Raw genomic sequence first — 19,662 nt, 5'->3', positions numbered from 1 at the left:
TGTCTTGAGGTCCTAGGTATCACAGAGTAAGACAAGAAAAGAAAAAAAAAAAAAGATATATCTGTCTGAAAGGGATTTGAAAGGAAAAACAACAGAACTGTCATTATTCACACATGATACGACTAAGAAAAACTCTAATGAAAACACAAAGATAATTTAAAATTAATAAAATTAATAAGAGAATTTAGCAACATGGCTGAATATGAAATCAATATACAAAAATCAATTACATTTATATATATATCAGGGACAAACAATTTGACTATTTAATTTAAAAGAAAATACCATTATCAATAGTAACAAAAATAAGGTACCTAAGAAAACATCATCAAAAGATATACACAACCTCATGAAAAAAATTATGAAACTTTGAGATATCAAAGAAGACCTAAAGAATTGGAGAGATAAATGAGTGGAGATAATCATTATTAAAGATATATTAATTTTTTCCCAAATTGATCATCAGATCCCATGCAACTTCAATAAAATCCCTAAAAGGCTTATGAAAGACCTTGGCAAACTTATTTTTAAATTTCTGTGGAAAAACATAGCTAAAAGTAAAATGTACATGTGGGATGAGAAGAGGAAGGACCTTATCATATACCAAAATGTGGTACGAAACTTACTACAATATGGCACTGAGGCATGGGTAGACAAACTGACCAACAGATCAGAAAAAAAGGACTCAGAATGAAAGACGCTTACAAATACAGAAACTTACAATATTGCAGAAATACCACTGTGGATGCCTCCGGAAAGTATGGACTTTTCAATAAATGATTCTAGAACAAATGTATATCAAGATATTTAAGAAAAAGGGGAATTGAACCCCTACTTCCCACTCTACAAAATCAATCCCAACTGTATCAAAAACTTAAATGTGGATGTCAAAACTACAAAATGCTTTCCAGAAGAAACATATAAGAGAATATCTTTATGACCTTGAGGTAGAGATGGATATTCCAACCATGACACGCAACATGAAAAGGTAAAGGGAAAAAAAATGACTACATTAAATTTAAGGCCTTGTGCTCACCAAAAGATACCACAGGGAGGGTAAAAAGACAGGTCATAAAAAAAGGGAAAGTATTTGAAGCATGCGTGACTGAGAAAATTATTATCCACATATATAACAAGAACATCCGCAAAGCAGTAAAAAATTTAAATTTAAAAAGAAAACAGACTCAATAGAAAACTGAGGAGGGGAGATTCCATAGAAGAAACATGAATGATAAATAAATACATAGAAAGATGTTTAACCTCATCAATCATCAGTGAAATGCATTAATCATTCCCAAATACATTTTATATTGTACACCCACTAGATACAGTGAGATACATTTTATATTGTACACCCACTAGATTGATACAATTAAGAAATCTGAGAACACCAAAGGTGGACAACAATATACATCCATAGTAACCTTTTATGCTGTGGGTAGGAGTGTAAATTGGTAACAACTTTGGAAATCAATTCCGCACTATCTTTTCATTTGTAACATTCGCATGACTCTACATCCCAGAAATTTGACTCTTAGACATCTACAGGAATCAAAAGAGATGATCAAGAACGCGTCAAGAGGTGCTAGGAAAGTGTGTAGTCTCAAAAAAAGGGAATCAATCCGAAGGTTCATTAACTAGAAAATACATAAATAAATTGAGGCATATTCACCAGCAGTGAAAATGAACTAATGCCACACACAGCAACATGGAGAAATCTGAAACATGCAATGCCAAGTGTAAAAAGCAAGTGGCACAATACAACACAGGAATGATACCATGTTTATAATCCTCCGTCAAGTGGAAAGAAAAGAAAAAAAGAAAGAAAAAAGAGAACATTTACCTCTGGCAAGAAAGACGGGGGAATGCGGATAAGGAAGAAACCCAGATGGTTCTGATGACGCTCTAGTTTTGACAGTGAGTGGTGGGTCCCCTGGTCTTCACTCCATCATCTAGCTTCATAATTCATATATGCTACATGTATTATTTTGTAGGTATCAAACATCACAAGATAAAATGTTTTGGAATATTTGGTTGGGGTGAGACTTATAAAAAGTATATGGAAGGAAGGGATACAGAAGCCACCAGTGTAGTCAACAGTCAACAAAACTCTTGTTGTAAAGGAGCCCAAGAAAGAGGACCAGTCAGTAGGGAGTGTGAATGAGAGGGAGAGTATGTGTTTGCTTTGTTATGCTTTTGTTTTGTTTCTATTATGAAATATTTCGAGCATTGAGGTGTCAACCATAACATTCTACCATTTTTTTCTTTCCAAAAAAATAAAGCACCACAGATAACTGTGGAAGCACCCTGCGTGCCCTCCGCACCCCAGAAGGAAGGTAACTTCATTTTGTTTGATTTTTTTAACGGAGCGTTACCAGTGCACGCCTGGATGCTGAGGAGTTCTCCAGGAGGCAGGAACAACACGTGGATGCTGTCCACTTGCATCAGCATCACCTACTGACTCACCAGCACAAGGCACGTGTGCTAGGGGGTTTTCAGCTCAGCAGAGACGGTTCTAGACCTCGCTCCTATCAGCACCCTTCTGATGAAGCACACGCAGAGCTCTTGGGTCACGGGGCCAAGAATCACTAACTGGCGTGGCTATCAGGATCCAGCCCATACCCGTGGCATTCCCCCAATGCTCTAACTAGCCGGCCGAAGCAAAGATGGCAAGGAAGAGAGGAGGGAAAAAACCTTTTTTTCTTCAACTTGAACAGTAAGTATACCGCAAGAATGGTGACAGTTTTCCTAACTAAAATGGACTAACAAACATAGTGGTTGAGAGGGGACTCCCAAGAGTAAACCATAAGATTCGTGAGAAAATGGAGGGAGTGGGGCAGAGAAGGAGCTAGATGGTCAGAGTGAAAGGTGAAGCAGGGCTATTCACTGGGAGGTGTCAAAGTGGAAGACTTTATTTCGTGGCTAATCAACAGTTACCAGATAACTTTCCCCCATGGCCACCTCAGACAAAAGAGAATCAGGTAAACAGCGTTTCCATCTCAGACGGAATATCGTACAAATCCTACTACCTTCCTAAAGTTCACCAAAGATGCTCAGCAACAGCGTGGGGATGTGCTGATACCTGATCCCAGGTGTGTGATGGACTCAATTCCACAGGTTGAACTGAACCACCAGAATGTTTACTGGTAATTAGAACATGAGCTAGAGGAAGCCTAAATAGTGCGTAATTACTGAAGACCATGAAATAAGAAAGCAGAGTCCTTTTTGCCTCTTTCTCCCACTCCCACCTCTGCACCCTCTCACAACAGAATTGCAAAATCAATCTTCCCCTTTTCTCAGAAAATAAAAAGCACTTCTGTGGCACTTGGGTGCAAAACAGGCAGTCGACAGCACACAGTAGCTGAACGAGGTCTCAGAGTTACTGTTAGAAGATATAAAATACAGTCAATTTGCAAGTATTCAAGTTATAGAAAGTTTCTCTCTCTCTCTCTCTCTCTCTCTCTCTCTCTCACACACACACACACACACACACACACACACACACACACACACATGCAAATGCCACTCTGTGTGTGTGCAACCCCATCTCTCAGCTGGGTTCCTGCAAAAGTCTCACTGCTGGTTCGGGCCACCCACCCTGACTACCCTTGAGCTGTGTTTTCCAGGCTGCAGTCAGAGTGTTCCCAGGCACAAATCTGGTGGGAGGAAACTGCACAGTCTCCCTACCTCGCAGCCTGGCATGATCTGGCCCCTACCTTCCCTCTCTCCCCTGCCTCAGCTCCAACCAAGCTCTAGCTCCTCCCCAAACACCATGCCCTGCTGACCCCCAGCCTACTTCCCTCCCCCTCCCCCTCAGACCTCAGTCAGGTGTGCCAGCTTCAGGGAAGGTTCTCCTGACTGTGTGGTCAGATACCCTACTGCAAACTCATCTAACGCCTCACACCTCTCAACGTAGAGGCTGACGTTTCTCTGGTTGGTTATTCAGTGAATGTATGTCTCCTACATTTAGCCAATGCAGAACCGCGTCTGTTTTGTTCATCATTTTATTTCTAGTGCCCAGCATACTACCTGATACGTGGTGGATGCTCAATACAAAATTCTGAAAGTAAATGAGTAACTTCCTGCATACGAATTTTTAAATTAATATTAAAAATATTCAAGTGTGGGAACAACAACAAAAATATCTAGTGCCCTTGAAGTAAATGGGCACTATCTACAAATCTGATATTTTAATTTCTGATCCCCCCAAAAAAACCAACAAAAACATATGGGGCGTAATTGTCATTGCCTCCCAAAAAGTCTTTGGTACCAAATTTGAGAGTACATCATAACAATACTCTTCAAGGTCCAAATTCCATAATCATTCAAGTCCATTCTCTCTCCTTTATACTTATGTAGAAGTACACACACAGGATTTCAATGTTTCAGATAAAACTGTAAAGTCTGTAGTTATATTTAAAAAGCATCTTTGGAAGAAGTCTACTTCCACACTTTGACATCACTTATTCGAAAAGCACTGTCTTACTGAATCAACGTAGAGCCCGTACCCAATGACAACAGTATCCTATGCTAACTGCAATGCTGGCCTTGAAATTTTTTCTTGTTTATATCACCATAATACCTAGCAGTGCAATTTGAATCTTGACTCTCAAAAAACATTTACTAAATGAATGAATGAACAAGTGTGTACATGAAAGTTAATAATTCTTAATAATTCTCTTGTTATTCCGGTGAAACATATTCACAATGAAAAAAAACACCACTATGTACATTCATCCCTTTCACTTTTCTGAAGCTTTCAACATTCTTTAAACAATCAAGCCTTCATCAACAATAACGAATTTTTTAAGTAAAATTAATTGCTTAAAGTAATTATGGAGTATTTCTCACTTTATCCAACTCTACCAAAATTACTAGGGATTAAAGTGGGACACTACAAAATGTACACCCATGTAAAAAAGAAATAGTTCCACATGGGCTAAAAAGATAAATTGAAGAATAATAAGAGGTCAACAAAATCAGGGGGAAATTAGATGTCAAAAGAAAATCAACCTTTGCAGCTAAAAGAAACTAAATGAAGAATCACAGTGCCAACAAAGAACAGAAAAGCATTCCATGGTTTGGGATACCAGTTAGACAATGAAGTTCTAGAAGGCACCCAACAAACAATGATTATTTGAACAAGGATTGAAATTGACATTGTGCGGTCTTCCTTTTCAAAATTGCAAAACTGGGTTATGTATGAAATTGTAGATTAAATCTTGACACGTGATTACCACCTGATGACCAAAATGTTTTCTCTCTGAGTTTAAAGGTGAAGGGTTGCAAAATATTCCCAACGTGAATCCTTTATGTTCGAAAGTGAAGAAAAAGTTTGGGGAAGACACAGGTTCGAAACTGACATTTTTTTTTTTTTAAATGGGTAAAGGGGTCTAGAATATTCCCTTTGTCGAAAAAATCTTGTTTCTATTCTGTAGCAAACATTCATTAATAAATTCCTCCTATGTCAATTCCAACTAGAACTTGAATTGTTGGCTTCAACTGGAAACTGGAATCACTGAAACAGTAGGAGGTCACAGAGGGAAAGACACTGTAATGTGACCAATACTCAAGGAAAGGGTGGTATTTACGTATTTTTCCTATGTGTGATGTCAGTATGACACATTATATTCACTTTGCCAATATGAAACAGCTATTTAACGGCAAACATGGCAAGAGAATCTAGATTGCCAGAATTCAGTTAAATAAATCATTTTCTCCAAATTAGCTTAAAATTTCCACTGCTGAATGATACAATAGCAAGAGTTTGGAACTGGGAACACCTAAATCTTGATTTCCACGCTGCCACTACCATTAAAAACATATATTTGGGGAAGGAACTGGATTATCTCAAAGGGAAATCCCAAAACCAGAAAAGGAAAAAAAAAAAAAGGCACCCAAGACAGGAATGTGTGCCTGGAGGTGACTGAGGTGCCTAGACCATAACTGAGTCCACTGCCAAGCTGAGGAACCTGCTCTCTTTCATCCACCCTTTGCAACGGCCTTCCTCTGTGCCTGGTTCACAGTGATCTTGATATAAAAGGCTCCGTCCCAATGCCCCATGTCAAAATACTCCTCCTCTTTCAAGAATCAAAGTCGATTTGTCCATGAAACCTTCATTATTAAGTTCCCCCAGCAAGAAATAAGTTTTTCTTTACCTAAACTCCCACCATGTTAATGACACTTGTCTTCTGGACACTGAGTATTAATTAAACATGTACATTTCTATTCTTTCCTGTCAAAATACATGCCCTCTCAGGGCAGGACCTTGCTCCCACAAAGCCCTCTGAGTCCTATAATTGCTAACGCAGGGGATGTGTACATAGCATGTACTAAAAATATATATTAGATGAACCATCAATAAGAATTATGATAGGTAGATAAAAAATAACTGGCTAAATAGACACAACCAACATCCCATCTCCACTGGCTACATATTAAAACCCGAGGGGCTAAACTGAAGCTATGCTATGAGTCTCCAAATAATGATATAAATAAATAGACCTTTCTAAACCATTCATTATCAATTTTTACTCATCTTAAGTGGATATAAAAGTAATTACTGACAAGATATGCAAATGTGCATGTTTTTCATCTTGCTCTTCAGCATTTTACACAAGATGAAAACTGGAGTGTCCAGAGCTATCATTTCAATATCTTCCTTCACAGAAGGTAGGTCTTTCCCTAGTTTAAAAGTCCTCAAAACGCCCTGGAGTTAAGTCTTGGCTTGGGAGATTTTAGATACAAAACCTTCCATTTGGATGCCTTGCAATTCAGCTAAGTACCCCAAAAGGGAATGTTTATATTAATGGAAGATGAAAGCAAGGAAGAACATTCTAAAAGGTATTCCGTAATGGGGCTTTGTCACCACCTTCTCTGTTTTATTGGGAAAATAGTCTTTTCCCGGGAGGCTGAAAGTTTCTATGCCAATCACCAGTCTCGTTTAACTATGTGAACTTAAAAATGTCAGAGAAAAAAAAAATTCGTAATGGAAATGCTGACATGCTATGAAGTCAAGAGGCACAAGCAGGTGCTCCTGTAACCCAGGGTCATAATTCAATCAAGCTGTATTTTGACGTCATCTGTTACAGAAAAAAACCAAATGGTTTATGAACAGCACCAGAACCCCCAAGATTAAATTACAGCCCTGATATTTAATCAGGGGTCTTACTTTGTTATTTTTAATAACACAATACATTTTAACAGTTATTCGTCAACTGCCTTAGCCAAATTAGAGCATGTGATGACAAGTGAGCTGGATTACGTTGTCCATCTCTCACGATCTGAACTTTTATTATTTTTCAGAAATGGAAGATTATACAAGTTTTCCTCCTCTAAAGAAACATACAGTTGGTACCAACGGATTGAGTCCAAACCTTAATTAAAAGCAGCATGGGGTCCCTGAGCAGCAGGTCAGGACATCTGTATTTGTGTCCTATTATAGCCCATAACCAACTGTATGATTTGGGCAAAAGACATTTAACCCTCCCAAACCTTAGCTCTTTAACCAAAAAAAAAATCATAGACCATCTCTAAAGTCTCCTGGTAAGTCTAAATTTCTATAAATCCTTTACTTGAAAGGCAATCTTGTGGAGTTTCTTTGGGATTCCCTGAGGAAAGAAGGGCAAAATTTTTATAGCTGAAAAGACAATGAATTTTTAATTTAATTAAAAAATCACTCTGATCGGAGAGGCATTTGTCAGCTAAAAATTTTAGGGGCAATATCAATGTCAGCAAACGAAACAGGTTCTTTAAAAAGTAATGTACAAATACTGCTGAACGTGTGAAGGGTTGTTTGCAAAACAGATCAATACAGGCACATCCAACAATGGATTGCAGTTAATAAACCGCATATAATAATTACTACCAATGGCAGTTTAGAAAGTCATTCATTAAATGTTAATTGTCACACAAAAGTACAAAAGCAGCCATTTGAACAATCGAGTGGCTGCACCTTTAAATAGAATACTTTCTTACAGCCCTGAAGTTCCTCCGTATAAACTGATTCTAAACACACCTGGCTATCTGATATGCTGATTAACTGGGCCTCTATTTATTGTTGAAATGAAAGCAAATATGACAACCTTTTTCAACACTTTTGCTATTCCTTTGAGCCTGATTAAAAAATATATAAATATATATGTAAAACTTATAGAAAGTGTCAACCAATCTTCTCTAAAGATTAAACTGTTATTTCTCTTACATCTCTCATAAGCATTAAGAGACATATGGTTGAAAATTACCCACCTAAACCTCATGTGCCTACATCAGTGCTGAGTCTAAGTGGGATCACAGATTTAGAAAATGGATAACCCATGTGTAAGCTTATAAACTTGGCGGTCAATTTTGAAAACTTTATTCAGAGTAATAAGCCGGTGACAAAAATAAATAAAGCCTTTAAAAAAAATAACTTTGATGTGCTTTGCTTTACTTTCTCTAATACTCAGCACCATCTAATTAACTTGGAAGAACACCTGGTCATAAAAAAACAGCTCATAAAAGACAAAAAATAAGGAAGGAAGGGATTTTTTTTCTGTTCCTACCTAGCTTCATTTCGATGCTTTGTGCAAAATCTGACTTACCCAACATATAGGTATAAGGTCTAAAGGTTTGGCCAAGAACATTTTGGTTCAAGACTTGTAAACTGAAGAACATTTCAAAACACACCATGTTCCTTATTAGACAACTTCAGATCTGTTATCTTGGCTTATGGGAACAGATCTAAATAGCATCATAATACTACACGTTGCAGCCTGGGGCCACCAGGACTCAACTCTCTGCCTTGGACGAGGCTGCAAACTTCCAATATAAAATGTAGTTTACCATTAGGAGTAAATGTTTGATCTGTAAAGCTTCCAAAATTACTTTGTTTATCATAGCAGATGAAAGCAAAAAGGAATAATTTTAAGCTCAAAACAAAACTGTTTATATGACAGTCTTTACTGCTCCATGATTCTAAGCATTTAAGACAGATTCGAGCAATTAACAGCATAAACTTTCATTACATAGTTCTATTATATATGTTTATGTGACTTAGCTGTTCATCTGTTATTTAAGTGATTTCCTCATTACAATAGTAGGGTAAAGATAATTTGCTGATGCTGTCAAAAACGTTAAGCATTTCAGGCTCAACAGATCTTGGATCCCTACGCTTGTTTAATGCATTTTATTTACTTAAGTCAATGTCAAATAGAGTACTGCTTCTTCCTTCTGAATTTAGAAAACGTAACATTTTAAGCACATGTCTGATAATAGACATATCAAAACTTCAAAACTGCTTATTTTAGTGATGCAGATAGAATTCAGGGTTTTTGTTCTTGAATATTAAGTTTCAAAGATCTAACAAGGAACTGCAAAACTTTTTTTTACAGTTAAAAGATAGGAAACCTTTTTTTTTTTTAGGTATTAACAGGGCAAGCTTGGTTACCTCAACTTTTGGTTTGACTAGGTACATTAAAATAATTGAAAACAAAATATTTTCACTGGTACCCAAGCAGACTGTCCATTTACAATAGAACCAAAACACAACTTTGAAACTACCTACTATATTTTCCTTGTTAAAAAAATAATAAAAATATGAGAGAGATACTAAGTCACATTGAAATCCAACATAAACTAGAAGCTTAGTTTGGATAAGAAAGCAGGAAAAATAATGGACATGGTTTATACCATTATCTTAAACATATTTTTTAAAAATGTTTATCTACTGTAAAGATCAGGAACAGTATTGCACACCAAGCCTCAATAATATATCCTTAAGCCTGTAAGATATTGAAATAATAAGCTATATCTGACTCTGTGTCTGTGTGTGTGTGTGTGTGTGTGTGTGTGTGTGTGTCTCAAAAGACACTGAGCTAGGCAGACCAGGCAGACCTGGGTTTAGAACCTGATTCATTCTGGCTGCCTTGAGGGTAAGTAGTTTACCATCTCTGAATCTCAGTTTCCTCATTTATAAATTGAGCATGGTAATCCCGGCATCTCACTGGGTTCTTGTGAGGATTTAAAAAATACAAGAATATAAAGTGCATAGTACACCACTTGGCATAGTAAGAAGCACTTGAATTCTGTCAGTGTCATGCCCATCCACCCCTGTTATTCAATCTAACATCTTGCAAATAGTCACAGGCCAGATCAGGCAAAAGAGAATGATCAACAATCCAAAATTCAGCTCCAAACCTTAAAAAGCATTCAAAGGGCACATGTGCACTTAGAAGAATTTGTAGGCACAAAGATCAGCACACAAATCCTGATACCCTATTATGCAAAATACAAATTTAGAAAAACATAGCAGTGAAACCAATATTACTCCAATAAAAGGATGTGCAGGGCCATACAAAATTAGCAAATCAAAACTTGTTTCTTAGATTAGCAAATAAAGGCATAGTTCAGAACCTCTCAACTTGGGCCTCAGTTTTCTTTGTACAATGAAGGCACTGGGCTGTCTCTTTCTAAGGGGTTCGATCCCCCAAATTCTATGATTCTAACAGAATGGGTTTAATGCCACTTTGCTTATTTTGTAACCTGTTAAATTATTCTGCATTTTACAAAAGCCATACAACCACTATGAACTGCACTATAATAGTAAGGCTGTTTAAAACACACACACACACACACACACACAATTAAATAAGTGTACTCCACAAATACCTTTAAGGGAGACCATTTGTTTTTTCACGCCATAATCATGAACTCAAACTGTACGGATGGATATTAATTCAGAATGCTGACCATTTGAATTTTCTCTGTGATACAGAACTACCCATTGGAGCGATTTATTTTTTCTTACTGAATTTACCAAACTGATGTGTCATTTGGGTGTCATGTGGGTATCAGTAAAATAACTTGTGTGAATGTCAAGAAATGTTTTTTCTCTTCCAAAAATGACCATGACAGGGATGTGGTGTGTTTTACTGCTGCTCTTAATTGTTAAAACACCCATCCATTTGGCACCTTTAACAAATGCTGAACACCTAAGTAAAACTAAACAGTTACGGGGGAAAAGGCTCAACTTTTAAACTAAGGGAGGAAGATGTAGGATCCGTCACAGACTAACTGTAAATACATGTAACAGATGTGACCAGGACTGTTGTTGAGTATGGATAATTTTAGAGCCCCAACTTTAAAACTACTTTGTAAAAGATGCCAAAGCTAGTATGTTTATCTTTTGCTCATGAAAGACTCAAAGGTCACCAAAGAAACTGTAGTTTTGTTATATTAGAAAATTAAACCCCTGTTCATCAATAAATTATAGACTCTAGGTGAATTTTTTTTTCTTCTGGTAACTTTGCCGTCCTACTTTTTAATGAGAAAAATTTTCCAATCATCCAGGCATGTGGATGCTTTTAGCTAGTTTTAAGATCAATGATATAATGGATCTGAAATCCCTTTATATAAGTCACCATATAGGTTTCAAATATTTCTTAAAAATAATTCCAGAACCCACCAATTCTCCCCGTTAAGGTCATCCAAGCTCTGAACTATCATGGCTGAATTGTTTTAGTGCTCTCTGCTGAACACCTGCAAACATCAAACAAAAACTGCTGGTCCTTTCCTGGGTTGACAAAAGCCTTTCATGTGAAAAATGCTCCCTGGGAATGTCAGGCTGTAGCTCAGGTTACATTCCATTCTCCCTAGCAGCCTCACCATTTCTTAAGGTGGTAGGAAAAACCATGTTTGTGAAATGAAAGATTAAAGGCAATATGGCCACACTTTTTTTAATTCTCACATTGCAAATCACGAAGGAGCGCCCTATATGAATGGAATCCACAGCTACTGAGAACTTTAAGCATGAAACATTACCATGCCTCACTCTGAAAAAACAGAGCTGGTTTTTCCAATATGAACAGTTCACTTATACTTTGGACCTTTTTTCTCTGGACCCAAGTTTCAAAGCTACCCATGGAAGTGACATCTGAGCACCCTTGGGACAATGGATATTAACCTGATGTACATTTAGAAAATTATTTCTCAGTCCAAAGTTTCCTAGTTCATCCTTCCAGGAGCAAAATGCAGTTTTCCTCATTTTTTTTTTTTTATTTGTTATGCTTTAAAAGGGACTTATCTTTGTTATTGAGTGGAAACAAAGCCACCTAACTGTGTCTTGGACAGATGAGAAAAATCAACACTCCAATCTGTACTGTGTATATTATAGTCCCCATCATACTGCACTGGATGAATACCCTGCATTTTCAATCCAGCAGCGAGAACAAAATCGGCACTACACTTTTTACCTTTACAAGTAAACATTTGGGCCTGAAAACTACACCTCTGGTACGACGTCACTTAAAGTTTAACACCTTAAAAATAATCACAGCATATTCATTGGAAATATCACAACACGTCTCACTAAGGATGAAGCCTCTATCTAGGTTTACATATACAGATATACTGTCTTAAGAACTCTGTAAGTTTCAGTATATGATCATTTTCCAAAATGCATTAATACATATTCATACTTATTCACCCTACACTCTGTAAACACTTAAACATCATAGCAAGGACTTCATTTAAATGTGAACATAGAAAAGGGACCAGATGCACAGTTATCTTTTTAAATGTAACACAATTTCATGCTTCTAAATCACCTTACTTTATTAAACTATAACTAAGCTGATATACTTAATTATTCCAAATGTGCCAATTTTTACAAAGTACAAAAGAGTATTTTTGCACTGACTCTGAAAGCAGTCTATCTCTGAGCCTTTCTGACATAATCTACTTTCAGATTTCAACTGAATATACATTTTCTTAAGGAAAATCATGAAGAAAGTTACTGTCAGAGATAAAGTTAGCAACTGTTTTGATACTGTCTAACATGAAAAATTAATCTGCCTACAAGAGATACTTGTACTCATCTTTCCTTCAAAGTTGTATAGAGAACACGATAAAGAAATTTGGAAGATACAATACGAATACAACAACAAAAAAAATTTTAAGTCCCAAATGAAAATTATAACAGGGTCCAGGACAGTAAAACACAAACATATGGTCAGTAGCCCTTTTAATCAAAGTGGACCCCCCAAAATAAAAGATAAAATGTAACTATAGGAGGCATCTCATATTTCACAAATCAAGTTGTAGAGATAAAAAATCCCTTAGACTTATGGGGGCCAGCAAAAGGAGAAGTAACTTATCTAGAAATGAGCAACTTTTAAATGCCATTAATTTTATTTAAAAAATACCAATTATACAAATCACAAAGATGAACAGATTTCTTTCACTGCTACAACACCAAATGAATATTAAGAGATGTGAAATTATCTTCAATAGCTAACAGACAATTCCACTGGTATCTCACAACTAAACGATGTCAACATTTACCAGTCTGACTTAAGAACAGGACTCTGTCTAATGTCCTGTTATGTACCACTGCCAGAACTCCTAAAATACTACAGCTGTTTAACAAGCATAAATGGATTTAAGCCTTGAACCTAAAGGAGAGCAATGTATGCCTCCTTCTGATATGAAATTCACTAGACAAAAAAATACGTTTTAAACGAATAGCATATTTTCAGTTTTCACTTTTAATAAGAGACCTTCAGAGAGTCCCCTATTAAAACTCCTCCTTAGATACCAGATAATCACTGCACACACAGATTCCTTTGTGAATAGCGCTAACGTCTTTTTAAAGCATCAGCCAAAGACCTTTCATTTATAAAATGTAAAAGTCCTTCCAAATTTGCAACTTTAAATATAGAAAAATTCATTGCACAAGTAAATTCTTAAAAAAAAAAAAAAGCTGAAGCACCAAAAAGGATATTTTAAATATAAATGAATTCATATTTCGCTCTCAGATTAGCAGGAGTCTCTCTATTTACAGCTATGGTTTACTACACAGCATTCATCTGCAAAATTAAGCGCTCATTTCTTTAAAAGGGTTAATTATACATAGTACCCAATAAAATTGATATTATTTACAAGGGATTTGCCCTTTTCATGAAAGTTAGATTTTTCCCTCTATTTTCAAATAAGGAAACATTAATTTATTCCCCCATGTTAACACTGCCTTATCTTCACGTGTTTGATTACAATTGTATCAGAAATTTGCTTTTAAAGTAAGTGATGAATTCTGAGACAGTTTCCTTGATTTTTTTTTTTTTTAAAAAAACCCTACTTTTAATTTTGCAAAAGATAACGTTTTTGCCTAAGTTATACCACTAATGGATAATGAAATAACCATATCATTACAGGCTAAAATTTCAATTACTTTTTCAGAACACTTCAACAGAGCCAAAAATATACCATGAGTGAATAAACAGCTAAGAACATTTAACTACACACTAAGAAAAGAATTTACATACTTGAGCCAGTAAAATGTCCACTCGCCAAAGAAGTTGGTCCATTTTTCCCACTGCTCACAGGAGGTGAAAACATCTAAAAGAAACAAAGAAATATTACTGTTGAAAAGACGACATTTGTGCCTTCAGAGTTCATCAAAGATCTTTCATACTCTCCCTATACAATATACAGTTTATGCTAAGGGCTCATTTTAGTAAAATACATCACCATCCAACTTAAAACGAAAACAGGCACAACATTACCAATCACTCTCCCCCCACCCCAACCTTAACCACTGTTTTCTTTTTCCTCAGGTTCATTAGATCGCCAGAACTAGGTAGGACTACATTTTAAACCAACACAGTCCCCATAATGTGAACAAGATTCAGTTTGGAGGGCAGCAAGCTCTCTAGAAAACACTAGTTTTACAAAGGAGAAGAAAGTTGCTTGTTTTATATTGAAAACCTTGGCCATAAACGTGGCAATGTCCATTTCCATCCCGTATAGGATTTGCCTGTCATATGTGAACCCAAATAAAAATAAAAGTGCCACCTGCACTAAATTCTCATTTCGTCTCTAACATGAGAGCAATTTGAAGCAAGACTCTTTCTCCCTCTCTCTTTCTCTGCTTCTCTCTCTCTCTCTCTCTCTCTCTCTCTCTCTCTCTCACTCTCTCTCTCTTTCACTCTCTCTCTCTCCAGCATTTATTTCGACCCTAATTGGTTTCCCTCTTCTTCGACGTATCTAGTGGATAATGCGCACCTTCCCTGAGTCAGAGCCTGCAAAAAGCAAAGAAACGAATGGAGAAAGTGCAGCAAGCAGAAAGGGGGCTACAAAGCTGCCTAGGGCCACGTTTCCTGGCAAAACTTCCGAAAGCCATTTCTCCAAAAGGTCTAGAAGAGAAGCAGCAGCAGCAGCAATAGCAGCAGTAGCGGCAGCAGCAGCAGCAACATGAAAGAGCCCCACTTAGAAGGCGGTTTGGATTTTATTTGTGTGTTTTGTGGATTCTTTTTATTTTGCTTTGCAAATGCATCTTACACCAAACTCATCTGGCATTAAAAATGAATTATTTCCCCTGACATGTTTGGGACTTGGTATGGGGAAGGGAAGCAAAGGGATGGAGAAGGACCAAGTTCCGTCATAAAACTCCACAAGTGTGTAAGTTCTGCTTTGTGCTGATCTCACGACTCCGAGATTTACAAAGACTGTCTAAAGGGTTCTAAAGAATGTATGCTCAGCATATGCACACGAGTTTTCAGAATCCCAGGAAAAGATGTAATGAGGAGGACTACAGGTCCTACTAATCCAAAGCATCATCAGTTTAAAACTTTGAGACAACTGGGGTCTCCTATTTTCCCTTTTCCATTTTCAGAAAAAATAAATAAATAAAATGAGTAGTGCACAAAGTATCAGTACTCTCAGTGTTCAGATAAGGTCAAGTTTAGGGGTGGTTTACAGTTTTAGGGGTGTCTGTTTTTCCCTTCCATTGGAGTGAGACTCCATTATTTGGGGGATTCGGTGGGTAGGAAATTCAAAAGCAAGTAATTAAGACTGAAAAAAAAAGCCTGAATCGTCCATCACACCCAAAAATTGTAGTTAAAAACTTATCAAAAAGACCTTCATGTTTACCAAGGACTCAGCCAATTAAAAATTATTCCTGTCCTTTAGATTATTATTGGTTTCTAGCTCAAAGTGTTTGGGTTTTTTGTTTTGTTTTGTTTTGTTTCACAGCTGTTGTTAGTTTCCACCGTTCTTTCTTACCGCACTGAAATCCAGTAAATCACTCAGCTCTTTGTCCGTCCCTAAGGCAGCCATTCGCTGTTGGTGATGCATTTTAGCAAAATCACACAAACCTAGAAACATGGAAATAACCGCAATCAGAAAATCCAGTCCCAATCCTTGGAGAAAACACAATCGGATTTTTGGAGACTGGGGGGGTTGTGGGGTAGGGATGTGAGGGCGGATGGGAATAAGGTAGAAAGGAGGGAGGGACAGGAGAGTTGTTTTTTGTTGCTTTTTTTTTTTTAAGAAGGAATAGGCAGCAATAGCAAAAAAAAAAAAAAAAAAAAAAAAACAAAAAACTGCTATTGATATTGTATTTCCAAAGAGACGATCAAAACTGGTAACATCCACTATAAAACCAAATCCGGGAAGAAAAAAAAAAAAAAGCCGCTCTTCAGCGCATCATTTTATGCAACAGGAGGTAGAGCGAGAAATGAATGGATCCCAGAGAAAAGAGAAACTACTCAGAACGATCCGGTCTCAACTTTCCCCCCACCCCCCCACACACACTCACACACACGCACACACGCTCACACACACGCTCACACACACGCTCACACACACACACCACTCCCCTCTGCGTTTCAAAGTAGCTATAAAGAAATTAAAGATGAGCGTCTCTGGAGTGAAAACACGTCCAAAGGGGGAGGGGTGACAGGGTCGACGAAAGCGGGGCGGGGGGGAGGGAAGCGGAGTGGAGGGTCGGGTCCCGTAATGGTCCAGCACCCTAATTTGTGAAAGAAAGGGTTGTAAAAATTAAAGTCAGGGCCTTGGCAAAGTCATCGGTCTCTCCAAGTGGCACTGCCGGGGAGGGGGGGCCGAGGGGGGGTAGGGACGAGGGGGAGGGAAGAGGCGCGGGAGAGGAAGGGGTGTCTCCAGGGGGAGCGCCGGGAGCCGGGAGCCCGCGGCACGGGAGGCGCGGAGCCGCGTGCGGGGCCGCCGAGCCCGAGCCCCACGCCGCCCGGCGCACCAGCCCCGCCGAGCCCCGCCGGCGCCGGTACCTACCGCCCGCGCGCGAGAAGGGGCTCTCCGTGCACCGCCGGCGCCGAGGCGGCGTTCATGTCTAACCACCGCCTCTACCTCCTCCGCCTGCGCCCGCGCCCGCTCCTTCCCCGCCGCCGCCGCCGCCGCCGCCGCCGCCACTACAGATCCGCAGACACACAGCCAAGATCCCTGACTCTTAACACCAACTCTCTTCTCCGGGGAGGGGAGGGGACGAGGGAAGGGGGGGAGGGGGAAACACGCAGAGGCGCACGGAATTGCAAGTTCAGCAAAGAAATGGGTGGGGGGCCTCCGGCGGGGAGACGCGGCTCGCTCGGGTCGGGCTGGCTGGGATGCACCCCCCCCCGGAGAAAAAAAAAATCTCAACACCTCCCCCGCCGCGCAAAAAAAAAAAAAAATACAAACGAAATTTCATCGAGCACCTCATTTTCCCTCAGAACGTCAGTTACAATCTGAAGCCTGAACAGTTCAGTTTTTGCCCGTTTCATCCATCGGAGGCACTTTGAAATTTATTCGAGTTTACATCCCCTCCTTTCTTTCTCTGACTCTCGTTCCCTCTCACTCACACATCCACACACGGCAAAGCAAGTTTATACTAGGCTGCAAATACACGTGATGCAAAAAGACTTTGCCAAGAGGAACAATATTTTTCTTTTCCAGATATAAACCAAGCCACATTTTGCTGGGGAGATTTTCATGTCGGTAGTTCTGCGTTGGGGGCGAAACCTAAATTACATACGTTTTTTTCCCCTCCCTTTTAAGTCACAGAATAGTATAGCTGCAAACTTCAACAACAACAACAAAAAAGGCAATTTTTGAGGGTGGATGTTGTTTTGTTTTTACACTTGAGTTCCTAGGCATGCTAAGTCCCCGTTCGCCAGCACTTTAAGTTTTTAATTCAACATTTACCATTACAGGCCCTGCATGCTCTTAAAACATACTTTTTCACATCACTTTTTAGGATAAAAATTAAGCTGCATAATTCTATCGTTTCGTAATAACAAGCGTACTTTATCCAGTATATGCAACATACGCTATTTTAACGTGTGTTAAAATACACATTCTATAAACCCTGTTATTGCTAGATGTGCGAGTACATACACAAAATGCATGCACACACTTTTTCCCATTGGCGATTATTTAATAGGTTGTTCCTTTTGTTTTAATAAAACACTGGGATCGACATTTAAAATATTAAATTCAATTACAAACAGTTTACTCTGACAGCAAATTGTAACGTTACCTTAAATGGCCACAAATATGCTCACAATATTCCAAGGAAAGTGACTTTAAAAAGAGAGACAAAAATCTTCTGCAAGTACTTAGTATCTCACATGTGTATCCCCCAAAAAAGTATTTTAACTGGTACTCAGTTCTGCTCCAGGGATATCCACAGAATACAAGATTATGCACCTGGCTCTGGTTTTTGCATATTCCACCATAAAACTGCAACAAAATTCCCTCCCCCAAAAAAGAAATCATTAAAAAAAAAATCCAACAACTTTTTCTTATTGTTTATAAAAAAAATATCAACACAGGATAGTTATAATTTTTCCTCAAACAAATCTTGTTGGTGGTTTTTTTTTTTCTTCTCCTCTTATAAAGCCTTAAACTTGTTCCAAGTTTAGAGGTGTCTCATCATCATCATCCTCCTCCTCCTGATCATCACCATTGACTCCCCCGTGGAGTCACATTGATAATAATAGGTTTCCCTGAAAGATACATTGTAATCCATTCACATCCGGGCACTGCGGACTTATAAAGAGAAGGCGCTGCGGCCGTGGCTGCTCCTCCAGACAATGACTGGGGAGGGGCGGGGCGGGAGCGGGCAACCATAGAGTAGTAAACAGAGTGCCTAGAGAGGCGACCAAGATGGCGGCGCGTGCGGGCCACGCCTCCTCCGGGAAAGGAGGCGGGTGGCGGGGTTCGGGTGGGTGTCGTGCGTGGGCCAGACCTGTAAGGGCTCTCGACGCGGCGTCTGTGTTCACGCGCGTTGCTTCTTGTTCCCGGTCCTTGCCTCTGTTCTTTGACTCAAAAATGTAGTTTCTAAATAAATTAAGGAATTAAACTCCAAAGACCTGCGCGGAGGAGTCGGATTCAGTGAGGGAGGCTCGGGAGAGGGAGGCCTCCCCGACGGAAAGCCGGAGCCTGGTTCTCCCGTAGTGTGGAGCCGGCCCTCTTAGCGAGACTCGGGCGGCGTGGAGAGAGCCCTCTGAGCCGAGGTGTAGCTCTTGGGCCTGGAGGGAGATGTGGGTCCTCTCCTAAACCACCCGCATCCATCTTTTTCTTGGCCCCTGGAAAGTGAGAACTGTCTAAGTCCCGGAAGTCCACACTTGGAAAAGACGTTCGTTTATTCCCATGTAGGCTTAGATCGATTCCGTGCTGTGACCCACTACTGATTCAACGTCTCGTTCTGGCCCAGAAAGTTCTACCCTCTCTAGCCAGTTTTCTGGTCTGTGAAATGCAAATAGCAAATGTCCGCTTTATGAATTTCGTAAGAATTAAAGGGATAAAGACGGAGCTGCCCCGAAAGAAATCTTCCCTTTCCACCTCTTAATTCCTCGCTAAACCAACTGATATGTCTAATCTAGCCCATGGGAT

General features: G+C 39.0%; 1 protein-coding gene across 6 annotated transcripts in view; it reads right to left on the bottom strand.

The window, feature by feature from the left end:
• TCF4 (transcription factor 4) overlaps nt 1-18,785 on the bottom strand; it is a 361,655-nt gene extending 342,870 nt beyond the window's left edge. For 4 of the 6 annotated variants that reach the window (XM_082852920.1, XM_082852922.1, XM_082852921.1 and 1 more), the window contains exons 1-2: nt 16,039-16,695; nt 14,301-14,373 (exon numbers count right to left, since the gene is read on the bottom strand). In XM_082852920.1, coding sequence (XP_082709046.1) covers nt 14,301-14,373; nt 16,039-16,140 — 175 coding nt within the window. In that variant the 5' untranslated portion in view covers nt 16,141-16,695. Of the gene's footprint in view, nt 1-14,300; nt 14,374-16,038; nt 16,696-17,064; nt 17,164-18,304 lie in introns of those variants that run through there. The other 2 variants (XM_082852924.1, XM_082852925.1) reach the window with 2 other exon arrangements.
• Nucleotides 18,786-19,662: the final 877 nt, after the last annotated feature.

This window comes from Leucopleurus acutus (genome assembly GCF_964270905.1).
Source record: "Leucopleurus acutus genome assembly, chromosome: 13".
NCBI classification, from domain to species: Eukaryota; Metazoa; Chordata; class Mammalia; order Artiodactyla; family Delphinidae; genus Leucopleurus; species Leucopleurus acutus.
The sequence above is the reverse complement of the archived record's forward strand: the minus strand, read 5'-3'. Positions and strand labels throughout refer to the sequence as shown.